The sequence below is a fragment of the Odontesthes bonariensis genome, chromosome 6, assembly GCF_027942865.1.
Source record: "Odontesthes bonariensis isolate fOdoBon6 chromosome 6, fOdoBon6.hap1, whole genome shotgun sequence".
NCBI classification, from domain to species: Eukaryota; Metazoa; Chordata; class Actinopteri; order Atheriniformes; family Atherinopsidae; genus Odontesthes; species Odontesthes bonariensis.
The window spans coordinates 18,043,744-18,055,923 of record NC_134511.1 but is presented as its reverse complement, the minus strand read 5'-3'; the positions used below and the strand labels follow the sequence as shown (position 1 = coordinate 18,055,923).

Genomic DNA, 12,180 nt, shown 5'->3' with positions numbered 1-12,180 from the left:
GCATGGTTCCTCCTTTAATCGTTCTTATTGACTCATAATACCAAATAGGTAAAGTTGTAGAGAAGAACTTCTGAAATGAGATTTTCTGAAAAACAAAACCCAAAAACTACCGCAATTAAACTTTCTAAATAATGTAGAATTTGCATTGCAACCTAATTTCCAATATTACTTATATTTACTACTTTATGTAAATGAATGTATTCAATTCTAAACTGAATATCCATATCATCAAAAAAAGTCCTGCAAAATAATTGTTTGTTGTGAAAGATTTATGGGAGGATTTTTTAAAAGCAATTTATGCCCCAAAGAGAGCAACAAGTGTTTTGATAGTCAACACGTTTGCACATCTTACTGTCTGTTAATTGGATCTGAATAAAGTCTTTGTTAAACGTCTTTATTCCTGCATTTTATTAACATGTGTTAGAATATTCCAAATAGCCTATTTCAATTTAACAGTCCTTATAAAAGAGGAAGCAATGGTTCTATCCACCTTTGGGAGTTGAAAAACTACTCCAAATATTAGTTCCTGTTCAGAGCATATATATCCATCTCCATTTATCTGTTTGGGCTAGGGTTAGCCATTGTGTGGCCATTTACGAGCTACTAGCTAATAATATATAGAGACGCTGTGTTCGAAACGCCTACTTCTCTATTCCTACTAGTCCTACTTTTTTAAGTTCCCGGATGTACACTAGATGCATACTAGATTCGCCGAAATGTTGAGTTTTCATCATGAGGTTACTTGTCACACTCAAACTACCCAAGACGCAACGTAACGTGACGTTGCCCATCGCCATTTGAACGGTCAAATTCCGTTAACGGGACGAGAGCAGTCAAAACGGCATAACCGGAAGTGCGTTGCTCACTGCGGCTAGCTTTAGCAGCGCCGAATTCGTGGGAACAAAATTGTAAATAGCCGGTATTTTGTCAGATTTTCAACATCTTGGGGGTCTAAATGACTACTTTCTCGCCTGAAAATGTTTCAAATGTTGCTAAAGTTATATATTTACATAGTTTATAGCTTAAGCGAAATCAGCTTTTCAGGCCGGCTGATTTCGGCTCGGGCAGGAGTGAAGTGCACTGTGTGTAAACGCTCTGCATACTGTTTGATCGATCAGTATGCCGTTTTCAAGTATGTAGAATGTAGTAGGCGGTTTCGAACACAGTCACTAAGCAACGGCCCTCGGCGTCCTCTAGTTTGCAAGGGATTATGGGAATCGGAGGCCTGTAGGTTGAGCGACCGCCCTTTTTGGAACAACGAGAGTAGAACAGCGTTTCATGCGTCGTGGGAAATACTATCGTAAAACAACTTAGTGAAACATCGTAGCCAAACTTGAGGTATGTATGCCGATGGTTTTAAACCCACATTCTGACCCTCAACGATTGTAATCAGAAAATTTTGCCTGGGAAAAGTGTATTTTAATGCGCGGTTTGATGACGTAATGTTGATAGTCAAATGCGAAATGGCGAGCATGTCTAGAGGCCCGTTACCTGTCTGGGCTTGTATAATGTCTGTTTCCTTGATATTTCAGTGTCCAAAAGATTTCACTCCTATATCTTCTCTTGGTAAGTTGGGCACTGGTTAAATGTACTCCCCGAGTATGTGCAATGGCACACTTGCTGCTCGGCTGGGGACATGTTGTCTGTTTGCCAGTTAAGCTAACACGGTGCTGAGCTAGCAAAGCTCAGCTTCTTGTATCTCACTACAAGGCTCACAGCTGCTATTTTGTAAACTCTGAGGTAAAGCCAGTTCTGTCTAGGACACAAATTATTTTGTAAGTCTAAGCTCTTATGATCCTAAGGTTCTTTTTTTAGTTTGATCTAAAGGGCTGTTTATTACCTTGTTTATTTTTGAGGTATCAGTTTGTTGTGCTGTTGCATAACTTTTGTGTTTATGTGACTATCTGACAGTGACACATCACAGTGGCTAGGCTACATAACACGAATTCTTTTAACATTAATTTGAAATGGAAGTCTTGTAGGTTAGTTACATTACACTACATAGGTCCTCACTCCGTGTATCTAATAAACTGGTGTATATCAAGTGTCTCCTTGTGTGACACTTGGGGATCCTTCCTTCAAATGTAGTGATTATAAGATGGCATTTCTGTCATTGTCTTTTAACTTTATGACCTCAAATTCTCCTCACACGGTGCTTCTTCTTTGTGTGCCAACTGTTCAACAATATATAGGGCTGGAGTGTTTTACCCTCATCACCTGTGAAGTTGGAAAAGGACTAAAACTGTTTAAAAAGTTAAAAATCAGATCGTAGGAAATTATTTAGAATTGTGCAAATGCAGTTTCTGGGTAGAGCAGTTGTAGTTCATCTTTCTCACTGTGTCATCTTGACATTGGGAACTTTAGTCAAACTGCTTAGTTGTGGTTTATTAATTAAACACTATATATGGCTTTTTCTCCTCAACAACAAAAGGCATCTTTTTGTTACAGCTAAATGATTGATGGTCTGGGCTAGTAGTTGTTTTTGAAAGGATGGCTGCTTTATTATTTGTAATTTTCTTCCCCTTGATATTCCCACAGCTAAACTGACTAGCTTTTCTGCCCTTTCATATTGCAGAAGGTGCTTAAAATTACGCAGAACAAGTGTAGCTAGAGGCCAGGCTAGGACTGCAATATTTAAAATGAATGCACATGGATGGGCAATCCTTGGAATAGCTTTTATCAAATATTCCACATATCGCATCTCTCTCTTTCTCCGTTTCTTCAGAAGAGGATCAGATGAACTGTGGCGATGGATGTGGAGGTGAATGGCAGCAGCGAGTATCCAGCGCTCTACAAAGTCATGATGGAAAAACTTAACGAACAGAGACAGTTGGACCAGTTTACAGACATTACCCTGATTGTGGATGGTAAGAACAGCATTGGCCACTTTGATAATCTTGATCTCTTTTCACACAAATGTCCAATTCAGGCAGGTAGGACACTATGCAGGCTTAGTCCTCCTGTCACCCCGCTAGTACAATGTCCATTTGAACGCATATGATATTTGAGGAGGTAACTTTGAGATGGTAAATTCATCATTCACAAGTGTGTATGTATGTTAAAGTGTACTGATTCTTGCTGTTTTCTGCCCATTTTTTTACATATTGCAAGTACATGCAAATATATGTTGTGTTGATTTCAAAGAGATCGAAGTATTGATCGTGGACATGTTAGCAAAAAATATGGTATTTGGATGTTTATCCTCTGTATCAGGAAAATGTTGGAAAGACAGCGTGTCAATACTGACAGTTAATGCCAGTTAATGTCAGTTAATGTATTCCCCCTCGGAAAAGTGCTGTGACATTAAAGTGGATGTAAAAAAGAAGATGCATCGGCAGAGGGTGGCTGCTGTTCTGCAAGTAGAAATCCAGTTTCTGCACACAATTTAATGATAATTGTTGACGGACTGTGAAACTAAAACTGTGAAATGCAGTACCAGGCAACACTACCCTGAGCCCATCCAAATGAAGTAGACTAGGAGAAAAGAGGAGAGGGCCGCCATCAGAGTGCACCCAGCATCTCCATGTCAGCTGTTGCACTCATACTGGGTCCCACTGAGACAGTAGAAAGCGGGGCAATGTGGTCGAGACCTCACAAAGGCTGGGCTGGGGTCCCAGATCGAAATGATTAACGCTATGAAAGATATTTTAAAGATGATGAATAATTGGTGACTTGAGCTGTTCATCAAAATAAATGAATGCATGCCAAATCTAAACTACTAGTTTGATTTTTCCTTCAAATTATAGAGAGCAGAACATAAACTACAAGGCTCTCCCAACAGTTTATCTGCAATTACACTGTACTTGTAACAGGATATTTTCGCTGGCACCTACTAAATTTCTTTGAAAAAGAAACTTAGGGGTCAGTCAGTTCCAAAAAATGTCCGTCTGTTGTCAGATCACAGTTTGAAATACCTAGTTGTGTTTGGGGCCATCAAAATCCCGTGAGACCAAACAAACTATATCAAAGATAACAGTCAGTCCCCCTTACCTAGTTTCAGACGGGGGAATCCAAAAGTTGTTTAGAATTCATGTTTGGAAAGGGGCTTTGGTGAAATTTCTGAACTATACCATTTACTTCTACATTTCTTTTTTTTTTTTAATTGCAGGACACCAATTCAGAGCCCATAAAGCTGTTTTGGCAGCATGCAGTCAGTTTTTCCACAAGTTCTTCCAGGATTTTACCCAGGAGCCTCTGGTTGAGATAGAAGGTATTGTACTTTTCAGTCAAACCCAGGAAAAGGAAGGTTATAGCACACTTTCTTATGTAACCACATGTAAATCCTTATTTTGGAAGTCAAACTAGTATGGCTGTCGAGGTTAAAGTTGGAGTTAAAAATGATGCTCTCTGGTGGACAAACTAGGTACTGGTGTCATGATGTAAAAGTTGATCCATAACTCCATAACATGAAGTCATTGCTGGATCTATTTGTAAGATTTCACAATACTGGCTTTTTATTTAGCATATCTTGGATTCAGTTGTAAATTAACATAATGAAGGGAGTGTATGGTGGTACCAATGTCCCAGCATCCACAGGGGTGATAGCGTTCCGGCGCTGCGCCGGAAATCCGGCGTAGCATGGCTCTGTTAAAAAAAAATATATATATATATATATATATATATATATATATTTTTTTTTTTTTTTTTTTTTTTTTTTTTTTTTTTAAAAACCCAAAAACTTTCATTTAATTCTGAATTAACGTCTGGAGATGAGAAAGCATTTCGATTGGACAGAGGATGCACGTGCTGGGCGAACGAAATTTGACGTAGGGGCGTGGTCGCCAAGCTCCAGGAGCTCCCTGTACTACCAGGACAGCTGGTAATCTTCAGCCCCAATTTAGTGTCCCCAGCCGGGGTAAGTACCCTGGACCAACCTCCCTGGTCTGGAAGTAAACATGCTAACCCGGTTAGCTTACCTGGCTAGCTTAGAAAATCGAGTGGTCAAATGATAATTTGGAGTAACTTTTTTGTGCTACATCAGTTCGTGGTGCATTTTTACATCAATATATGGTATTCACAACATTTATAGTCACTTAGGCTCTTTAAATTAAGCAAAAACTATCATGTAAGAAATGGCACTGAGGTCCACCATGTTTTTTGAATTAAAGTTTAATTCCGAATAAACTTAATTCCATGGAGATTTGATAAAGGATTATCAGGATGGTGGTTTAAAAGCAATTGATTTTGAAATTATGAATGGTATATTGAAGATCAAATGGCTTCGTTTTTTTTTTAAGAAATAATGATGAGATATGGTTCTCGTTACCTTCTCTTGTTTTTAAGAAAGTTGGAGGCATTGATTTTCTCTTAGTCTGTGATTTTGAAATCTCAAAACTGGCCATAAAATTATCCAAATTTCATCAACAGCTTTTGTTAAATTGGAAACTGATGTTCAAGCATAATTCCAGCCCTCATAATGTACCATTGTGGAATAATCGGGTAATATTGAGTGGAAGGAAGTCTGTGTTTATGGAAGACTGGATGACTAAACAAATTTGGTCTGTTAGACACATAATGGATGATAATGGAAACATTATTGAACTGAATTATTTTAATGCTAAATATAGCATGAGTTGTTCCAGTGAGAATTATAGGAAAGTTATACATAATATCCCACAAGTCCTTATCCAATCAATAAAGAACAATATCTTGATCATTCCAACTCCAAATTTACATAAAATAAAATTAGATGATTTGGACCTAGTAAGTGATAAATGTAACAATAAATTTTTAAGACAGTATTCAGTAAACACCTTATACCCAGGTATAGCAAGAAGCTCATTCATTCTTAGAAATTATAACAAATGTGAAAAATCAAATATTTGGACAAAATACTTAAAATTCCCAGTTCCCCCAAAATGTAAAGAAGTTCATTTAAAAAATATAAACAACATCTGTCCCTCAAATGAATTTTTAAAAAGAAGATTTAAATTTGTTGTAGAAAACTGTTATAACTGCAAAACAAATTTGGAAACAACAGTACACCTATTTTATGAATGTGAGACTGTCCAAAATTTGAGGAAATCTCTACATGACTTATTATCGTCCAGTTCCATAAGTACAGATTTTTGGTCTTTTGAAAATATCCAAGTAGGCGTAATCCTCAAAGATAAGAAAACAGAGTTCTTGATAAATAACCTCATCATCATCACTAAATTTTATATTCACAAGTGTCGATATGCCAATTCCCCACCTTCATGGCTTGCATTAAAAAATAATATATCCTCATTACAAAAATGTCTGAAACATATAAATAATCCCCATGCAAATAAATTATACACACTCATAGAAAATCTTAACCTGTCCTAACCTCTTGTAACTGTTTAGAAGTTATTTATTTTATTTTATTCATTTATTCTTATTCTTATTATTTATTATCCCCCTTTTTTATTTTTTTTTATCTTGGGCATTTAAGATCCTTCAATTTTTTTTTCTATATGTGGAGGTGTGAATATGTAAAGTTAAAAAAAATAATAATTGTTTACTTCTGAGTATGTCATTGTTTTGTCTATGTGACATGTTTGAATAAAAGAAAAAAGAAAATAAACTTAATTCCGGTTCTGAAAGTGTTTACATGAACGGTAATTCCGAATTAAAAATTAGCATATAATTCTGAATTAAAAATTAGCATATAATTCTGAATTAACACCATCTTGTAAACACAGCCACTGTGTAATATTTGTTACACAATAGTCGTCTATAAACAAAGGTATGTTATTTCATTAAAAAGTGTTTCTTAATTAATTGGTAATCACCTCCTCTATTTTAGACAGAGTGTAGTTACTGTACTTTGGACCAGTATTGCCCCATACTGACCTGTCTTGGTATGGCTGCTGGGTATGCAGCTTTGAGTTAAATCAAGTTCAACATGCACCATGTTTTCAGAAATGCATTCTGGTGTTGAAATGTTGCATTGTGGTTCAATACCCACCTCAATTTCTAGCTATACTGCAACATCACAAGCCAAAAATGCCTTTTTTAACCGCATACGCTGGTATTCGTTTTTACAGCTAGAATCAAACATGGCTAGTTTCTTTCAATCTTAAGTGCTATACCAAGATGGAAATTATCTGTGTTTTCGTGAATAACACTATAGACATAAGGCAAAAATGAAAACATTATCTAAAATTTGTCACTTGACAATAATGGTCATACACAGACTATGAAATGTTTGAATAATGTGTCAAAATTAGGCCTACGTTACGTCACATATGCAGTATGTTGTGCGCCCCCCACCCCGTTGGAACAGGAATAAAAAAGTTCAGGCTCAGGATTTTTTTTCACTATCACCCCTGCATCCAACGCGCTGTGATGTATTTTCACATTCTCTGAGTCTTGCTGACCGACATTTCCAATGCTACTTGTCGATGCATTTAGCTCGCATTGGCTGCTATTTCAGCTCAACTGGTCTCTGTCCAGCCCCAAACTTTCTTTTAGAACATGTCTCGTTGTCTGAACACATACTCTTCCAGATGGGATTTGCATGCGTTATTGGTGAATCATCACATTTCCAACTCTTAACCCTCAACAATGAAACCACTTAATTTGATTTAAAAGGGGGGGGGGTATTGTTTAAATTGGCTGTTTTTGTGTGTACGTTTCATAGAGCTGCATGTACTCACCACTGCTACTCTGTGACATTTTAACAGGAGTGAGCAACACAGCCTTTCGCCAGCTGATGGAGTTCACTTACACCGCAACGCTAGCTATCTCTGGGGAGGAGGAGGCCAATGATGTGTGGAAGGCTGCTGAATACCTGCAAATGCAGGAGGCCATCAATGCACTCGACAATAAGTAAGATTAAAGTACATTAACCAGTCATCTTTTGCTGTCGAAGAACCTTAACTTTACCGGTGAACTTTGCATAACTTTACACAACTTTACATAATGAAGAATGATCAATGATTTTCAACTTTTCGACTTGTCATTGATCTATAAGCAATCAGATTAGATTTTCTACGTCTATCATATTGGAACAGAGCTATTCAGATTTAACCGGCGGGTGGTGGTGGTGACGTATTACCACGCAGTAGAAAAAATGCTGAAAGCCAGAAAATGGTAGAGTAATTCCCCTGTGGTTTTGACAAGTATTTTTTTCATTTGAGATGGACATTGCTCATAAAAGACCTAATTAATTAATGTACCGTTGAAGTGTTAATGACCTGGGGCAAATTTGTTTTTCTTGGGAATCTGATGTATGAACAATTTTCACTTCTCAACAATGGCTCATCCTCTTATGCAGGATAAACGAGAAATCCCCACTGACTGCGAGGAGCAAAGGTAAAAAGAGGAAGATTGCTGAGACATCTAATGTGATCACAGAAACCATACCAACAGTGGAGGGAGAACAGGTCAGTATGCTGACAATATTTCTGTTTTTTCTGCCAATAAAAGCTATCTCTGTTTAGAGACTTTTCCCTCGTCTACATTTTGAGGTCAAAATTTATTTATTTTTTTCCTGCCTTTTTAGGTGGAGATTGAGGTGATGGGAGAGGGGTCTATTGATGTGGAGGAGTCCGGACTGGAGGAGGTGGTGGACGCAGCTAAGATGGCTCAAGCGGCATCAGATGACTCCGCTTTGGCTCTCCTTGCTGACATAACTAGCAAATACCAGCAAGGGGAACCAACAATACAGGTGATCCAGAAGAAAGGAATAGAAGAGGTGCAACGACTGTTTTTATTATGTTTTGTTCTTCGGTTACGTGTGGTTATGATCTATCTAACCTCCTTTTTTTTTGCTCATCAGGAGGTCGTGTATCAGGAGGAAACTGTAATGGCATCCAAGGTCCTGGAGAACGTTGAGGTTGTTGAGGTCCAGATCTCTCAAGTAGACAACCTGTTTCGCTGCAACAAGTGTGACCGCAGCTTCAAGCTGTACTACCACCTCAAACAGCATTTAAAAACTCACCTGGGCTCACTGGAGAAGCCCCACGTGTGCAGCCATTGTGGTAAAGCGTACACGCGGGAGGGAGCCCTGAAGCAGCACATCAGCACGTTTCATTTTGATGCAGAGGAACTGTCTCGAAACCAGAAACCCCAAAAGAAAGTGCATGTTTGTGAATACTGTAAGAAGCACTTTGACCACTTTGGCCACTTTAAGGAGCACCTGCGAAAGCACACCGGTGAGAATATGAAAAAAAACAAAAAAAAACAAGCCGAACTCAGTTTATATATGTGAAAAGTACATAACATGGGTTCTTTACCTAATTTCTCATGTTTTTTTGGCAGATTTGTTTTTATACATCTGTGTCTGTCTTTTTTTTAATTTTTTTTTTTATATGCTTTCAGGTGAAAAACCTTATGAGTGTCCAGATTGTCATGAGCGATTTGCAAGGAACAGCACACTGAAATGCCATATGGCGGCCTGTCAAAATGGGGCTGGAGCCAAGAAAGGACGCAAGAAACTCTATGAATGCCAGGTACAGTTTGTTCAGAGTTGAGACCATCAAGGGCTCTCCTGCCAGTTTGGTGTCAATAGAAAAAGAGGCTTTCATTTTTGTTCTCTTTTGTCTCAAAATAGGATTTAGATATTTGTTCATTTAATTCTGAAGAAATCAGGTTCATCTCACTTTCCTGTCATTTAATGTTTTAATATCTCGTGTGTGTGTGTGTGTGTGTGTGTGTGTGTGTGTGTGTGTGTGTGTGTGTGTGTGTGTGTGCTGCCTAATGAGTCACATAGAGTTGAATTCAGTCTCATCTTTCAGCTAGAGAATATAAACAGTACTTTTAGCTGCATCTGTAAACATTGTGAGGTATTTTTTATATCAGCAGCTGGTGTTTACATCCTGCCTCGAAAACACTGTTCATCAATCCCGTTTGCACAGTTGTGTGTAATTCTGCATCGCTGCAAAGAGCGTTCACAAACACAGACTGCAGTAGTGTTTACAAATGCAGGCTGGTGGTACTAACACATTGGATTGCAGGATAAATTAGTCGGATGTCTGAAATGATCTGTGAAATAAACTGTCTCCCTTCTCTGTGGGCCTCCTATAGATATTCGAGGTACACCAGAGGGAGGTTCCGTCTTCATATGGGAACCTACCCCTTTATTTTGACCTAATGATGTAACTGCAGTGGAAAAGCAAACTGTAATTTTTGAAGGTTCTAAAGTTGAATCAGAAAGTGGTCTAAGTTGGTCGAAAAGAGCAATCAGGGCCTAGATATTAACGTAATAGCAATGCTGTGGATGACTTCAATACGTAAGGGGCAGTTTTGTTGGGAATGTTGATGAAAAATGTTACATTTTGACTGCCAAAGGAGATTCTTGGTAATAAATCCATGGGCTCACTTTTTTTTGTTTGTTTTTTTTTTTGTTTGTTTTTTGTCAGAAATCGTTACTCTTAGCCAAGCATTAGGTTTGTATTGGCATAAGACAATGAATTACCTTGCTATGGACCACAATCTCTGAGGTTTAAGAATTTTCATGGTTCATCATTTCATTTTCGAATGATCCCACGCTTTGTTGGGATATAAAATCAGTTGGCTTCCTGTGATCGTTAAAAAAAGTGCTGAGTATTCTTTGTGATTGTGACCCGTTACTGTTTTCTCCACCTTCTCCATCAGGTGTGCAGCAGTGTATTCAACAGCTGGGACCAGTTCAAAGATCATCTTGTGAGCCACACCGGGGACAAGCCCAACCATTGCACTGTGTGTGACATGTGGTTCACGCATGCCAAAGAGCTGAAGGCCCACCTCAAAGATGTACATTCAATTGAGGAGAAGTCATCTGAAGAACTGGTCCTCCCTGATTCTGCTGCAACTGCCGCTCTCACTATAGCTACGCAGAGCATAGAAGGAACTGAAACGGTCCTGCTGGACGATGGCATTCAGGTCGAACACGTCACAGTCGAGCCTATAGATATGATGGCAATGGAAGAGACGGCAACTGTTGTGGTGGAGGATGGAGGAGTGGGAGAGATGTGCGAAGAGGATGTGGAGAGATTGAAACAGGCGGGGCTTCAGATCCAGGTGGTGCATGTGACCACGGCGGAAGTTGACGGGCAGCAGGCGATTACCCCTCAGGTGGAAGTAGAGCTGGAGGAAGAGACGGTGAACGTTGAGGAAGCAGAACAAGCGGTGCTTGTATGAAAATGTGAGAATTGTCGTAAATGACCAGCGGGACACTCTTCCAGCACCAAGCAGCTGCAATATACTGGAGCAGACGTCTTGTCTCTCACACACAGCCCTGCATGTGGGCATACATCGGATCGCCTCAATGTGTCCACCTGTCGTGTTGAATGTCAAAGTTCCCACTTCGCTCACTTTTTGAACTCTTGAGTTATTGACAGATGTAACATATTTGTAATGCCTTTTTTTGTGTTTTTTTTCCCCCATTTATTTCCATCATATCACATATTCTTGTCGTTTTCAGTGCTTCATTCATCCATTTTCATGTTTTTCTTTGTGCCAGTTTTATTGCATATTTTGTTCTATGAACTCCAATCATTTATCATGACAATTTGACGAGGAACTAAGTGTTGCAGAATCTAATATGACATCTGTTTTATGATTCCGATGTTGGCTTGTTTTCATGCTGTCTTGTTTGTTTGTTGTTTTTTTTTTTTTTTTTTTTAATTTTATTGGTAGGGGAAATAAAATTGGCTTTGAGGAAAGGGGACTCTTGCATCTTTAATGTGAGATCAGGTGGTTTTAAAGTCAACATAGCGGGGTGGATTTGCTAGAAATGTTGCAGGTGAATTTATTGTGACTTCAGAATTCTTTTTTTTTTTTTTTTTTTGCTAGCTGACCAGTGAGTTTTGCATAATTTTGGAAGTTATTGTTGATAAACCGAAACTCAAAATGGTCGATCAATATTTGCGGCTACATCTTGCTGCTTTCAAATATGTTGGAAATCAGAATTTGGCTTATGCATGCATCTTTTTGGGTTTAGTACACATGAAAACTACAACCTCGCTACTTCCATTCTGGCAAATGTGAAACATTCACAACCCCTGACATAAATGTTACACTCATTTGCATATATATGATGTTCATTCAGCAGTTTAAAAGAAAATTGGTGACAAAATAATGGACTATATAGTCTCTATAGAGAACAAGTACAGCTGATACAGTAACTCCATTGTCCTTAAGAAAAAAATGTGAGCGCTGCACATGCACAGCAATACAGACATTTGTTGTTATGTTGGAGAGGCCACAAAGTGACCATATGTCAAGCGACCA

The 12,180-nt window shown here is 38.5% G+C and overlaps 1 protein-coding gene across 4 annotated transcripts; it reads left to right on the top strand.

Moving 5' to 3' along the window:
- The first annotated feature begins 1,052 nt into the window (after window positions 1-1,052).
- Window positions 1,053-11,612, top strand: znf131 (zinc finger protein 131). 4 transcript variants are annotated; one of them, XM_075467721.1, is made up of 9 exons: window positions 1,064-1,338; window positions 2,726-2,867; window positions 4,109-4,210; window positions 7,650-7,794; window positions 8,243-8,351; window positions 8,471-8,635; window positions 8,747-9,122; window positions 9,289-9,419; window positions 10,564-11,612. In XM_075467721.1, the coding sequence occupies exons 2-9, from the start codon at window positions 2,750-2,752 to the stop codon at window positions 11,086-11,088; spliced, it is 1,671 nt and encodes a 556-aa protein (XP_075323836.1). In that variant the 5' UTR covers window positions 1,064-1,338; window positions 2,726-2,749; the 3' UTR covers window positions 11,089-11,612. The 4 variants fall into 4 exon arrangements, with proteins under 4 accessions (XP_075323837.1, XP_075323836.1, XP_075323834.1 ...); XM_075467719.1 differs by having other exon boundaries at window positions 8,471-8,662; XM_075467720.1 differs by lacking the exon at window positions 1,064-1,338 and adding an exon at window positions 1,382-1,566 and having other exon boundaries at window positions 8,471-8,662.
- Window positions 11,613-12,180: the final 568 nt, after the last annotated feature.